We start from the raw sequence: 15,907 nt of genomic DNA on the forward strand, positions 1-15,907 counted from the left end.
GTGTGTATGGTTTGGGGTGGGTAGTTTCATCCCACTCTGAAAGCCAAAGTGAAATTCTACAGCAGCATGCAGACTCCAACTGCTGCTGTTTGTTGACTGTTTATGCTATAGAGCTTAAACCCTCTCAATATTTACTAATGCACCAAACACAATTCACAAATGAACAGAACATTTTTTCTTTACCCCTCCAGGGGGTCGTTTGTGGGCTCTAGTGTCCCTTATATTAAAGTAGGCTGACAGGAAAGGGGGAAGAAGAAGGGGGGAGACATGTGGCAAACATTGTTGGGTCCGGGAGTCAAACTTGCAACGGCACGCCCAGAGCATTTCACTTGCATTTTTGATGCAAACACAAATATATTTGATTTACAAGTTGCTTCTGGCCTGTGGGCTTCACTGCATTTGTGTGATGCATCATGACGTGTAGAGGTCTATTATGGAGGAAAGCCTGCTCCCCATGGTCCTCTGCAGCCTTGACCACCCTCTGCAGGGCCGTCCTCTCAGCAGCAGAGCAGCTGCTGTGCCACAAGTGATGCAGGTGCAGAGAACGCTCTCCACCACACAGCGATAGAAGCTCCTCAGGACTGAGATCTTAAGTCCAGATCTCTGCAGCTTCCTGAGGCAGTAGAGACGCTGGTGGGCCTTCCTGACCAAATGTGAGGTGTTGCTACTCCAGGTGAGGTCACTGAATATTTGCACACCCAGGTACCTGTAGCTGGAGATCACCTCCACAGCTGCTCCTCCAATGTACAGGGGCTGAAGAGGATCCTTGTCCCTTCTGAAATCCACCACCATCTCCTTGGTCTTCTCCACATTGATGCAGAGATTATTTTCCCTGCACTACTGCACCAAGTGTTTTACAGGAAGAACCACTCCCCTGCTGATGCCATCTCATCGGTGAGCCACACAGCCCTCATCCACCTGGAAAGCAGGAACTCCTACATCCCTTTGCTCTTCCTGGATTTCTCCTCAACCTTCAACATCATTATCCCACAGACCCTGGTGCAGAAGCTTTCCTCTCTTGGACTGAGTTCCATACTGGGGAACTGGATTCTGAACTGTCTGACCAACAGACCTCAGACTGTCAGGATCCACAACAACATCTCCTCCTCCATCACCCTCAGCACTGGCTCGCCACAGGGCTGCGTGCTGAGCCTTCTTCTCTTCACCCTGCAGACGTATGACTGCTCGCCAAGACAATCCAGCTGTCATATAGCTGTCAACTTTACACTAGACTTATTGCAGTCAGAGAAGTATGGTGATAAAGATTTGAAGGTGGTTGCTGCCTTGAAAATGTAACTTAACTCAACAAGAAAAATCTTTGGTTTTAAAGCTTTTTTAAAAGCTGATAAAGTTGATTTAACAAGAGACAAATTATGTAAAAAAATTTTAAAAGTATAGTAATCTTGAATTGTGAGTTTTCAAGATAGTGCTGCAATTTAAACCAAAGAATTATTTCATATGCAAGAAAAAAACTTCACCCACCGGCTAACTTCACGAGTAACTTCATCTGGCTATACTCATCATATATATATATATATATATATATATATATATATATATATATATATATATATATATATATATATATATATATATATATATATATATAGATAGATATATATATATATATATAGATAGACCCATTCATGTTGTCCTGTCTCTCCTTGAATGTTCCCAGGTGTGTCTCATTCCCTGATTACCTCCTGTGTATTTAATGTCATCTGTGTCTTTGCGTCTCTGTCGGGTCCTTGTCCATCGTTCGTTCCAGTATGGCTGTCTGTCCTTTTCTTCCAGTTGCTACCAGTGTTGAGCCCCGGCTTCCGCTCAGCTGTGCTGCCTGGATTTTGGACTGTCTTGTACTAGTTTTTCATTATTAAACTATCATCATTCACTCCAACCTGGGTCCACCGCGTCTGCCTCACCACCCAACTACCGCACTTCATGAAACAAATAAATACCACGTGACCAATCTTCTCCCTTCTCCCTCCAGAAACGGCAACAAGACGCAAATAAGTATTGTTGTAAATATCAATTCAGTTTATATATCAAACCAAAACTGACATGTTAAAAATGTCTATCAGCCCAGAACAATGATAGTAGCAGTATATCATGCATCCCTAGTCATGTACACTGTAAGTTTGTTATTAAGAACACCATTTACAGTTGGTAGAGTTAATTTAAATTGGCTGTTTGAAGGAAGGAACTGAAATAGACTTTACAAAATGTCAATAGCTCAAGCAGTTGGAACTTTTAGTAAGTATATTCTCCAGCTTGACTCCAGTACCAGTTTGCTGTTTTGTGGTTTGAGCAGCTGAAAGATTGGGAAGAAATCAACCTTATTTATTTTGTCTGTTTCTTTGTGGACTTCACCAAAACTTGTGGCAGTGAAACAGCCGCATGGTACGATACTGCCATCTTTGACAGATGCTTCACTTTTCTTAGGTTTGACAGATTGACTTTGAATACCCTAAGCATTTGTTTTGAATCTTGGTGATTCTATTGTCTTTTCATCTTAGTGGAATAGTTTGTGACCAGTGATGTCAGTAACGCGTTAATTTGTAAAGCGTTACTGACGTCGGACCACTTTTTTCAGTAACGAGTAATCTAACGCTTTGCTATTTCAAATCCAGTAGTCAGACTACAGTTACTTATCAACATCATTTTTGCGTTACTGCGTTACTATCTTCTTTTGTAATTTAATCGTATTTCCTCTACTCGTCTTGTCGAGTGACCGACGTCTCTATGCGCCAGAAATGTAAACAATGGAGGGAGATGCGCATTTTGTTGGTGGAAAAACTGGAACTATTTTGAGTTTCTGTCGACAAGTCCGATTATTATAAGCGGCTTTGGGCTTCCTTTTTTTTAAAGTCGCTTGCAGATTTAATGAGTGGCGGGTTGCGCCTTTTTGGGCTCGTTTTTGAACGTGAAGTTACTCATTTGGGGTTGGGAATAAACAGAGACTCACAATAAATCCCAGAATTTGTCCGTCATTAAGGTAGTTTTAGTCAGTCCTGTCCATCATTTCCCGGATGATCCGTCCCGCTGTGTCTTTGTTAATGTCAAGTTAATATATTACCTCTGAATGACGTCAAGCTTCGCGTTGCGCTCCAGAACATTTGCGCTGCAAACATCGAGAATAATTTGAACAGCGCAATAAACGTGAAAATAGCCACGAATGAACGTGTCCGTATAGTTTCCAATAATTATAATGGCAAGTTAACGCCACTATAATTATTAATATTAAGATAAGTGTCACAAATCTGTGCAGCCATCTCAGTGGTGGAGCTGCAGGAGGAGCTCTGTGAGCTTTGACACCAAATGCAGGGCCGTAACACAGAACCTGGGGGGGGGAGGGGTTAGAGTTTTTCAGACAACAGTGGACCACACAAATTATTCACTATTTTTTGTACAATCTCCTCTTCAGTTCAACCTTATCAGTGGAGACACATTGTTGATGTTACCATTATAAAATAAATTATAATTAAGTATTGGCAAAGCTCAATGTGATTTTCACAGGAGGCAGAGCGTTGTTGTTAGCAGCTGCTGAAAGTAACTAAGAAGTTACTTTTAATGTAACTTAGTTAGATTACTGACTACTTGATTTGGAAAGTAACTAAGTTACTTTTTCAAGGAGTAATCAGTAATCCGATTAAAGTTACTTTTTCAAAGTAACTATGCCATCACTGTTTGTGACACACCTAAATAACTTACAACTGAATCTTATGTAACATGGAAATGTGAAAATCGAGTGATTGTTGTTCCCTCTGGTACTCATTTACTAGTACCGTAATGTAGATTTTAAAGTCGCCATGAAGATCACAATTTGAAATTGAAAGGTCATCAGGCCCAACTGTTCTGTTGGAGTCATGTGATACCTGCTGACAAACTGTTGTGTTGATTGAATTGCTGTCATAATCTCAATTTGACAGATAAATTGAGTTATAATCATTGATTAATGTGCACTACACAAAGGAGCTTTAAGTATCATAAATGCAGGCAAGTGCTAACAAGAGACACTGTTATTCTGTCCAGATCCCTCTGATCTTGTTTTTATGCAACTGTCTTTGTGAGCTAAATCCTGAAATAGTTTTGGTTTAATTGATCAGGCCAATTAAAGATAAACTTGGACATTCAACCTTTAACTTTACTGCTAACTCATATGTTGATTTATTTAATAATTTAGCTGTAGCAAGGTTGTTGCTTTGATAATGTTGCTTCTTTTATTTAGACATAGTTTTGGATTGAAGTTCAACTAATTACAGCCCCTGCAATTAATGCAATTGAATCATTCTATGGAGTCCCACCGCAATTTTTTTTTATGTACATATTTAGATGTAAAAATGTGTAATAATTTGTTTGATGTCACATCTTTCCATACAGGCTGGAAGAGAGCTCTGACCTTCCATGATTTCTGTGCTTACTCTGCAGGCTTCTCTGACAGACAGAAAAGCCAGTTGTCATGGTTACCTCTTTAGAAGGCAATGCTTGTCTCTGTGTTAAGTGGGTGGGGGTAAGATGCTCCCAGGCTGAATAGCGGTCTCTGAGAGTGGATGTGCTGGTGACGACTAAGGTGGTGGCTTTGCATTATTGATGCATTCCAGAGAAACAGACAGTGACTTTGTAAATGAATGTTTGATGGGAAATGTTCATGCTCAAGCTTAAGAACAGAGATTTGCCACATTTGGCAGGTTTAATTAAGCCAGAAGGTAAAACATCCAGACACAAGACCAAACCTAAGCAGGAACAAAGAAAGGACATGTTGGAGGAGTTGTGAAGGATTGCGATTGTTTTCGATATCCCTCATTGTAAAAGCCTTTACAGTGTTTGAATTGTCATTCAGTCCAGACGTGATCGTCAGGACGACCTGAACAAACACATCTACATTTCATCTAGAGAGGCAAACTAAGCCCCATTTCATCTATGGCTTATGAAACATTTTCTGTAGGATTCAGTTTATCTCCATTTATCTGCTTTACCATATAGTTTATATTTAAAGATATTGCTTGAGGGTTCTCTTGGTCTAAGTGTTACTGTAGCAACCAGTCTGTTACACAAGGATGATTAAAACAAGGTTTCATAAACCATGAGTCTGCTGCTGTGAAGAGGAAGTATATATTCAGCCAGGCTAAGCTGTTTTACAGTCCTTCTATGGCAATAATGTAACTATGTGATTATTTTTTCTCAATACTGAAATGAGTTTTTTTTATATGTTTTTTTTTCTGGTGAAGAAGATGAGCATCCTAGAAAATAAAAAATATTTTTGCACCTGTATTTTAGAAATGCTAGTCAAAAATTATATTTTTTATGCATTTACTGAATACTGTGGTTAACTGCATAATTCAAGAAGTTTGTTGGAGATGCATGTTTACCATAGAGTTGGACATGCATCTCAAACAAAACTTGTAAAGTTCATATGGACAATTTTGAGTTTCTGACAAAGGATTACACTAAGCAATGAGTCACTTGAATTTGAAGATTAGTATTCTATTACAGTATACTGTTGTGTTTTAGTAGCTATGTTTCTATCTAGAAGTTATCTATCAATCAATCAAATTTTATTTGTATAGCTCATTTCAGCAGCAAGGCATTTCAAAGTGCTTTACATCAAATCAAACACAGAAACACAATGCAACATAGAATAAACAATCAAAACACAACTAAATTAGGCTGAGACATGATTACAGAACAAAAACAAATGCGACAATTACCCCAGGTGGCGGGAATAACAAGAAAACAGCTGACCAGAACACACCTCCTGACATGGATGTACTAAACAGAAAGTTGAGGTTGCAAACTAGCAAGGATCACACATTGGAAAAATGGAGAGCGTCCTCTCTTCCAAACTGGAGGTTTGGACTTAGAGATTTTTTCTAACTTTTGTTTCTCCTGTAAAGCGCAGACCCAGCAAAGGATGGGAGTGTTCATTCCCATCCACTGCTACTAGTCAGCTAATGTGTTTCTATCTCCCCTTTAGCACATTAACTGTTTTTTTTTTTTTTTTTTGAAAAAGTCCATAACCACTTCAACTGAGCACAAAAACTTTTATGCAAAAATGAGGAAGTCATTTTGAATTTCCATCAAACTATTTGATCACAGAATATGAAAAAGCTCTAAACAAAATCTCAAATAAGGCCCCAGGATTACATGGATATTGTCTTGAATTTTACAAACATGTCTGGAAGTTGCTGTCTCCACTTTTTGTTAAGATGGCAGATAAAATTATTGAATTAGTATTCTCATGTCTTATTCACCCAGATCAAACAGAATTTATTAAAGGTAGACACTCTTCAAATAATAGATATTGACTTATCAGCCTCATACATTTATCTCAGTAAAGTAAGAATAAAACAGTCATTCTCCCACTAGATGCAGAAAAAGCATTTGGCAAAGTAAATTAGACATTTCTCAGAAAAAGACTGGAAAAAAAATAGGTTTTGTACAGTCAATAGATCAAAGCATTTTAAAATAAACCAAAAGCAGCAGATATAACAAACAATTTAATCACAACAAAATTCACACACCACAGAGGTCCCAGACAAGGATGTCAACTATCACCCTCCATATTTGCACTTTTTATTAAGCAGCAGCAATCCGTCAAAATATCAATATTTTATTATTGAAGGCATTCATACCAATAATAAAATACATAAAATTTGCTGATATGCTGATGATGTACTACTATTTCTACAAAACCCAGACAAATCAATTAAAGAATTAATCAAAGTTATTCATACGTCAAAATTACAGACTACACTATAAACTGGAACAAATCTACCATGTTGGCAACAAATGGAGACACCAATTTTCACACATCATAAATCCCTCACCTACCTCCGTCTACTGGCCAGACCACATACTTAGGCATGAAATTCTCCCCCAAGCTGCCAGAGATGTTCCGCTTTATTTTTACCCCACTATTGGAAACAATAAAAGATTACTTAAAATGGTGGATGACAATATCTCTCTCAATTATAGGACACAGGAACACCATTAAGATCAGGATACTACCTAAACTCAACTACTTATTCACCATGATCCAGACCCAATCCACAGCAGTATTTTTCACCACTCTGGACAAATAAAAAAACGTAGAATAAAACTAACAACGTTGCATCAGTTAAGACTCCAAGGTGGCCTAGAAACACTAAATTTTCACCATTACTACTTAGCTAACCAATTACAATACCTCATCAAATAGATGCACTCAACCCATCACTTCTATCCCTGGCTGGATCTAACTGCATAGAAATATTAATAAAAGACCTACCATTCATTAGCAACACAATTAGACATCACAACTGTTTCAAAAATCCAGCAATTACAGCAACTCTGACAGCTTGGTAGATGATCAATAAAATAACAAACTCTATATTCTCACCCACAAGTAGAGTAATCCAGATTTCACAGCAAATAAATCACCCTTTCTGCAACTAAATGGAAGGAAAAAAGGCATTACACACCTCCACCACATTCCTGATAAGCCTAACTTCTTAACATTTCAACTAGGGGTGTGCCCTTTGGCAGTTTTCTGGCCAATCGCTGATTACCAATCTTTCAAAAAGCCTAACTTACCGATTCCTATTTTGGCCAATACCCGTTTTTTGTCTGAGATGTTGCTCAATATATCAAGAATGTTGCTGAATTGGCAACAATGGGGTACTTATTGTTAACTGCAGATGTGCAGATATGACCTGGTTGGCTGGTTTGTCAGTCAAACTTCTCTCACAGGAGAAAAGAAAAGCTCTGTGGTTGATTTGCTGAGGTTGATAACATCGGTAGATAAGATCAGCTTCACACGTAAAAATCGGCCCATCTCCAATCTCCCAAAATTAAGGAAATCGGTGCACCCCTAATTTCAACAGCTTATTGCTAAATACAACATTGAGAAGAAACAGTTTCTTGTCAATGGCAACTTTGACCTGATTTTACCTTATTCTTAGAAACAGACTACGTAAAAATGACTATACACATCCTGGGTCTGATCCACAGTGAGCGAATAAAGCTCTGGCTAAGGCACTCACCACCTAATCAATAACGTGATTAAAACAATCAAAAAATCAAAAATAACATCAATAACTTTCACCTATTCTTGAATATAGGTGAAAGTTAGATGATATCTATTCGATGATATTGAATAGATACCATTCCTATTCGATATCATCAACACAATCACAAAGTCTCCAAAAACACTCTCAAAACTATAAAAACTAATATTGTCAACAAACAATGCACTTCAAATTTTGATCACTAAATGGGAATAAATATCTTACCATCCATACAGATAATCAATTTTGGAATAACTTTCAACATGACCAACAACCCCAACATATTGCTGAAACAATCTAAAATAATCCATAGAACACATTTCACACAGCACATGGTGCACACCTACATTGGCATTCAATTTAAATGTGGCAGCAAAACCACATTTACATTAAAACCTCCTAACCTGCAGCGGAATGCTGGGGGTGAAAGTAAAGGGGTTTTAAACTAGACATATTTAACCATATTTAAAAGTTCTAATAGTATAGAAAAAATTAAGGATCATTTTTACATGAGAAAGAAGACAAAAGTTTGTGAAGTATACAGAAGCACATGTAATATTAGTCCAGAGTTGCTGATCTTTTGTGATGCAGTGCAGTTTTCTGCAGCAAGCAAACAATAGCTGACTGTGGGTCAACTTGAAAAGTCAGATCACAGCTGTTTGTATGTGTGTGATGCAGACATCAGCGCTGCAGTGTCAGTACTGCATCCTCTTCTCTGATATCAGACTGCAGCATTGCGGACAGGCTAGGATAAAGAAGATGGCTACACGTTTCAGATACCATTGGCAATGCAAAACCTATCCGCTCAAAGCAGCATGAATGCAGTAAAAATAAGCATCACACAGTGCTTTCCCACAGGAGGAGCAGAGTTCTGGGAGCTTTGAACAAGCTGTGCACAAGCCAGGATTTAGCTTGTATGAAGACAGAGAAAGGACAAAACTGCTGAATCATTCTGGACAGCTTCCAACTGTAGCTCACCCAGCATCCAAAAACAGACAGGAGACATGTCCTTCCCAGTTGGGGATGCACATACAGTGATAGGATGATTTACTTATAGTGCATATTGAAACAAGCATATAGTTGCTATACATGAACTGTACAGAAATATATTTCATGTATGATACAACAAATAAAGCCTCTAATGCTGTCAAAACCTTTTAAAAAAACTTGTACTTAGTCAAACCATCACTCAATGTTGTGATACGTGTTAATACCCTGTGTAGTGTATTGCATTGCTGTAATTAGGCCCAAGCAGCAAAGCGCTGCAAAGACCTACTGTTTTTGTATTGTTCCTTATTCTTATTCTTCTGTCAAATGAATTGGCTGTTTGGGGGTTTTATCATATTCAAAAAGTCCCCAAAGTTGGTGGACATGTCAAGACTGCAAAAGAATTGCATATTTTAAGGGCGATGCAAAAATCACAACAGAAATGGCTCAACAGTGCCACCTAGCAACTTTCAAAGTAAACATTGTTTGTTGACCTCTGCATCAACCTTAGTCTATTGTACATACATGAAATTTGGCACACTTTTACAACTCCCCAAGATGCACAGAAAATCTCTTAGACCCAAGAGACTTTAGATGAACTCGAGGGCCGGCATCCTACATGTTTTAGTTCCCTCCCTGGTTTAACGCACCTGGATCATTAGAAGGCCTAAGGAGAACATTGACATGCTGAAAAGGTTGTTGCTACCACCAGGGAGAGAACTAAAATGTGTAGGATGCCAGCCCTTTGTACACTCCTGGTCTACAGTCTGTCATTTTGGATGCAAGATCCCATTTTGACCCCATTTTGGCCATTTAAAGCCTCCGCTTTTGATCAAACTCCTCCTAGGGATTTTGATTGATTGCCTTCAAACTTGGTCAGATTGTTCATAAGGCATGTCTGATTCAAAGTTGTCAAAAAGGGGAGTTTTTGTGCATGTTGAAGGGGTGTTGCCAGGGGTCAAAATTGACCTACTCACCATAAAACTGTTGCTCACAGAGGCACCAAACTTTCAATGATTGATCATCTAGAACCCTACAATACCCAATGGGCAATGATGAAATCACTTAAGCCACGCTCCCTGAGAACAGTAAGTTCTCAGAGAGCTGCGTATCTGACCCCTTTGACCTAATCAAGATGAAACTATGTCCATAGACAGAAGGCATGTTGGTGTGATGTGGATTCCAACCCTGACCGGTTTCGATACAGCAGGTGGACGTGGCAAAGTGACTGGTAATGCCGTTGCCATACGTTTGGCTCTGAATTCCACAGTTTCGAGCCGAGCTGTACCAAACTCACTGGGATGGATCCTTATCCATGCCCTGCGACAGACTGGCGACCTGTTCAGGGTGTACCCCGCCTCTCGCCCGGGACGCAGCTGGAGATAGGCACCAGCAACCCTCCCGACCCCATTTAGGGAAGAAGGGTGTACAGAAAATGGATGGATGGATGGATGGATCCTTATCCACCCCCCAACAGGAATCTATAAAAGTTGTTGATGGGCATGGCCGCATTTCTCTAGAGCGCCCCCTAGAATATTTTTAAAAATCAGCCCCTGGCCATGCTTCAACTCAGACTTATGAAACTTGGTACACATGTGATTGATCATCAATGATCTTGTCAGGTCTTCTCAGGACCTACAAAAATGTCTCCTGGTATGCAAACCCAACAAGAAGTCGGCCATTTTGGATCAAAGCCGCCATCATGTTCATTTTTTTGACACGGTATCTGAACGAACTCATCCTACAGCGTTTGACCTACAGACTTCAAAATCTCTCAGCACACTCTTGAGGCATAGTAGGACAAAAGGTATCAAAATAATTATCGTACTTCAAAGCGTGTTAATGTTGGCAAGCATCAAATCTGACCATTCGCTATCCAACAATTGCAAGTAATCCTGGAGTTTTTTTTCTTTCCACTAGGGGGAAAGCTTGCACCACAAATGGTTCAGGGACCACAGTTTGAGTAATACTAAAAGCCTCAAATCTGCCCACTGGCCTTGAAATATCAAGTTGGAATAACTTCCCCAAATAACATCTCAGCTGCACCAAATTCATTGTGATTGATCCTTGTCCAATCACTGACAGGAATACAGTCCAATATTTGGTGGGCGTGGTCAAATTCTTCCACAGCTCACCCTAGAATATTTTTAAAAATCAGCTCCAAGCCTTGCTTTAACCCAGAATTATGAAACATGGTACACATGTGTATCTTGTCAAGACCTACAAAAAAGTCTCTTGGAGCCATGGTCCAAACCCAACAGGAAGTCAGCCATTTTGGATCAAAGTTACCATCATGTCCTTTTTATTGACGCCGTATCTGATCAAACTTGTCCTACAGTGTTTGACCTACAGACTTCAAAATCACTAAGCACACTCTTGTGGCATAGTAGGTCAAAAGTTATCCTACAATTGTTTGTACATCAAAGCATGTGGGCGTGGCATAGTGTCAAACATTGACTATTCGCCATGAAACATCAAGGTACAATAACTTCCACAGGCAAGGTCAGAGCTGCATCAGACTTTCCATGTCTCATTATAGACCAGGCCTGATCACATTCACATGATCAATTACTGGCATCACCTAAGCCCCGCCCCTTTCCAACAGGAAGTCACCTGATTTTTTCTGCTGGTTGTATTACTTTTACTCTTTGATTCATATGGGTTTAATCCTGTACCAAGTGACATTAAATAACATGACAATGAACTCTGTCAATGCTGGCTGAACCGTATGGGCGTCGCCAAGGGCGTAAGTTTGGTCTAAGTTTTGGTGGGACCTTACAACTTACTGACCAAACCCCCCAAGCCCCCGCACCGGGTGGGGTGGTAAAGGCTTGATGGTAAAGGCTTTGACACACTCAAAACAAACAACTTTTTGCATGGTGGGGCTATAATGCAGCCATGGGAAGAGGCTAAACCATTTGGCCTGAAACAGCAACCTTTTATTTGGCAGCTGCTGTGCTGCAATGAATTTTACATCAGGCTGGTATGGCGCGCTCCCCATGTCCAGGGCACTGCTGCCTTGACTTCCCTGGTCACTGGCACTCACACTGACTGCCTCCTATAGAGCAAACAAAGCGTAACCTGGTTTGTATTCACACTAGCTTAACTTAATTTAAGAATAACACTTCAAATGCCATATTTACTGAGATAATTTCACAGTATATTACATATCTGAGAACTAACACCTCAACTGGAGCCCTGAAGCTCCAGCCACCTCTCCATCGTTCTGCTCTGCCTCTTGTTCTGCTGTCTGAGCATCCTATGTCAGAAAATATTACATAATTAACAGACCTATTCTACCTCACATTCAGTGCTGACCTTACTAAACACCGGACTTTACAACAAATGCGTTGCGTGATAGATATCTAAGTTATGGGTCCACTCACTGTACTTACAGCCGAGGTAGCGAAATAACTTCTAATGTCTGTCGTCCTTTTCTTTTTTGGTGGCGACATGGTCTCGGAGACTCATAATAAATGTCAAACTCAGAAGGAGACGCGTTCACTTTCAGCTCCATGGACCAAGCTTCCGTTCCGCGTGTGGCCAGCTGGCCGCCGCCTGTTGCAGCTAATCAAAGAACGTAGATCCACGTTCTTTGAGCCAATAGCGGCATTGGTCATCATAGTTCATAACAGCGAATTTTAAAATGAATGCTACCACTGCGTAGTATATTGAAATATTAAACTAATCAATGTAGATTTTCGTTTATTTATTTTGTTTTTGTTAAAAAAATACACGTGTTTTTTTTATTTTTTTTATTAATATGGCAAAAATTGGTCGGGACTATTTAATATCCCTTGAATATTGGTCGTGACATGTCACGACCGTCCATATCCAAACCTACGCCCATGGGCGTGGCAGAATGGCGATTTTCACTCCCTTGCCGTTTGCATACGATTGTCTCTAAGTCACACATGGATCATCCAAGTTATACCCAACGTGTTGTGATTAACTCTTGTGAATCACTAAAGAGCCCAATAGCATTACATTGTAATTTTAGTCCACTGTGCCCCCAGGTTAATCCATCAGCTATATCTCCTCCACAACAGTCAATCTGCACCAGATTTGGGTGTGTTGTCAGGGAGTGCTGCTGAATGCATCGATGTGTATTGCCTTGTGATCGAGTGGGGGAACCACACGAGAGCGTCCGCAGTGGCAATCGGGTGGCGGTGATGGGACCCAATAGGCCTGAGCGGCGTAAAGCTGCGAGGGCCATTCGAGGCTGGTTGCAGCTTTAATTTTATTTGTAACTTGCTGTGTTCACCTGTATAGATTATTCATGTCTGTTAATAAAAAGTGACTAAAATTTGTACAGCAGCTAAATTAACCAACTCTTCTGTGACCTAAATATGTTCTGTATGTTTTTTTGCTGTCTCTTTCAGTCGGATAGCAACACCAGTTTTCTGCGAGCAGCGAGAGCAGGGAACATCGACAAAGTTTTGGAATATCTTAAAGGCGGTGTAGACATCAGCACCTGTAACCAGGTAAGAAATAGAACTCCATCCGTCCATCCATCCATCCACTCACCCACCAATGTATTTATGGCAACTTTAATGCACTGTCATCTGAGCCTAACTTCCTTCACACCTACCCAGTACCGACTAGGTACATTACTTCTGTTTACAGACTTGTTTTTACTTCTCTAATGATGAGAAGTTTGGTTGACTCAGAGAGATTCTTTATTTAGGTCTGGTCATTATCTAGTCTCCTCTAAGCCCATTAACATTCCCAGCACCAGTGAAGGAGAGAGCTGAAACCTGATGGTGTGTAAACAGGCCTGGCCTAGCAACAGCAAGTAAACAAGACTCACATGAAATGGAAGTGTGAAATTTGCCACTGGCTCTGTGATGTGTGGAGGATTATTTTATCAGCTAATGTAGTAGGCCTGATGTTGGCACTGATCGTTCTTACCCTTGAAGACATTTTAAACTGTAGTAAGGTAAGGCAATTTGATTTATATAGTACATTTTTAGCAACAAGGCAATACAAAGGGCTTAGAACATGCTTTACAAAATGTTGAACTGATGGAAAATTGCAAAGTACAACTGATGTACACAGACATAAATATACAACAGCAGGAGATGCAGCAAGGGCTTGCACTGTTTTTGAAATGGCCTGCTGAAACAGTACTAAGAATTGCAGTACACACTCCTATGTTGCTATTTTATAACTTAATGATTGACTGTGGAATTAAAACTATGTCCAAACATAGGTTTATCAAGAACTGTCTTGATGTTGTTGTTACACAGCATGGTTAGTGTCAACATTATTATTATCATTGTTAATTCTATTAGAGCTGTTATTATCATAACAGCTAATAACAGCTGTTATGCCACTAACAGCTGTTATGAAAGTAGAATGAAGGTATACTGATACAATACATATAAAAAGGATGAAATCATTTTGTGATGTTTCTGGAGGAGTGGGTTTTAATAAGTATATACTTCTTCCCACTCCTTTGAACATTTATTGTGTCTTGCATTTTTGTAATTTTATTTGTAACTTGCCGTGTTAATAAAGTTCAAAATATAAAAGTCAGTGTTATGATTTCCTACTAATCCATCATTACAGTTTAAAAAAAAGACTACATATATGTATGCTGAAAAACATCATACAGATCGATGGTATTAAAGCAGCATGTCTGTATGAAGGCTTTGTCATCATTACAACATTGGTGTGAACGCACCAGTAGCGGGTTAAACAGTTGTCCAACCGGGTGACCGTCAGCTTTTCAGTTCGCCACACCACACACACACACACACACACAAAGCTCATAAACCGGAGACCTGCCAGAGAACTGCACACAATAAAAAGGTTTTAGAACTACGGGAGGATTCAAACTCCACTCACTCATTTTTAGCTCACAGAAAAAGTGCCAAGCCGCCAAATTTACAAAAGTAAACTGACCAATAATATTTAGGCTTTGTGTGGACCTCCAGGACTCACACTGACTCACTATGTACAAGATGATTTGACACAATAGTTCTTTTTTTCTCCTAAATGTTGTTAATAGTAAAGAGGGTTAGATAAAAAAAAATCAAATATGATTCTTTTCTGTTTTACTTAAAGGAAAATCTCAAGGTACACAATGTGTACAGCTGCAGGCGCCCTGTGCTCAGCTACTTATTACAAGTCCAAAATATAAACACAGTACAGCTGCAGGATGGATAGATATGACAAAAATCACAACTGGTCAAATATTATAAAAAATAATAACAAAACAGATGGCGGCGGCGGCAGCGCTATCTGGATGCTCTGGGTCTGAAACCAAAACCCAGCGCAGATTATATTTTCTGCATGGTCCACAAATTGTGTGGGAAGGAGATGTCAATATTTTTGCATTAAAAACAAAATAAAAAAATACCATGAATAAACATTAATGAATTTCAACATCCAACAGAGATCTGAAAACCATCAGTCGCCATCAGTATTTATGGTTACTAATGGCTGGTTGGCTTTTGGAAGAGCAAAGAGGAAAAAAAATAAATAATTACACAATTATTTTTCGGCCTGAGCCAAAATGATCTGCTCTGGGCAAAGTGTGGGTGAGCATTTGGTCCGGACCCATAAACGGACATGGGTCCAATGTCCTTTCATTTTATTTCATCCCAACGCCATTAGAAAGAAAACATCATCACAGTTTTATGAATGGTGACAAATACAGAAATCTCATTACATTTTTAGGCAGAATTGGTTCAGACCTGGACGGGATCAGAGTCCAAACCTTTTTTCAGATGTCACATCGGTTCATGACCCCAACCCGACCCGAAGCTGCTGCATGTGTGTAAACCTTTGACTGTTATGATCTGGAGCCTTAGATTTGGTCCAGATCTCAGTGCTGGAGGTTTTATCTGTACCTCTGACTGCATACAAAC

At 39.6% G+C, this 15,907-nt stretch overlaps 1 protein-coding gene across 18 annotated transcripts in view; it reads left to right on the plus strand.

Moving 5' to 3' along the window:
* The window catches only part of ank2b (ankyrin 2b, neuronal), a 174,834-nt gene that overhangs the window by 51,276 nt on the left and 107,651 nt on the right, over positions 1-15,907 (plus strand). For all 18 annotated transcript variants that reach the window (XM_044097114.1, XM_044097110.1, XM_044097109.1 and 15 more), the window contains one exon: positions 13,415-13,516. In XM_044097114.1, coding sequence (XP_043953049.1) covers positions 13,415-13,516 — 102 coding nt within the window. The remainder of the gene's footprint in view (positions 1-13,414; positions 13,517-15,907) is intronic.

The sequence above is a fragment of the Gambusia affinis genome, linkage group LG18 (genome assembly GCF_019740435.1).
Source record: "Gambusia affinis linkage group LG18, SWU_Gaff_1.0, whole genome shotgun sequence".
NCBI classification, from domain to species: Eukaryota; Metazoa; Chordata; class Actinopteri; order Cyprinodontiformes; family Poeciliidae; genus Gambusia; species Gambusia affinis.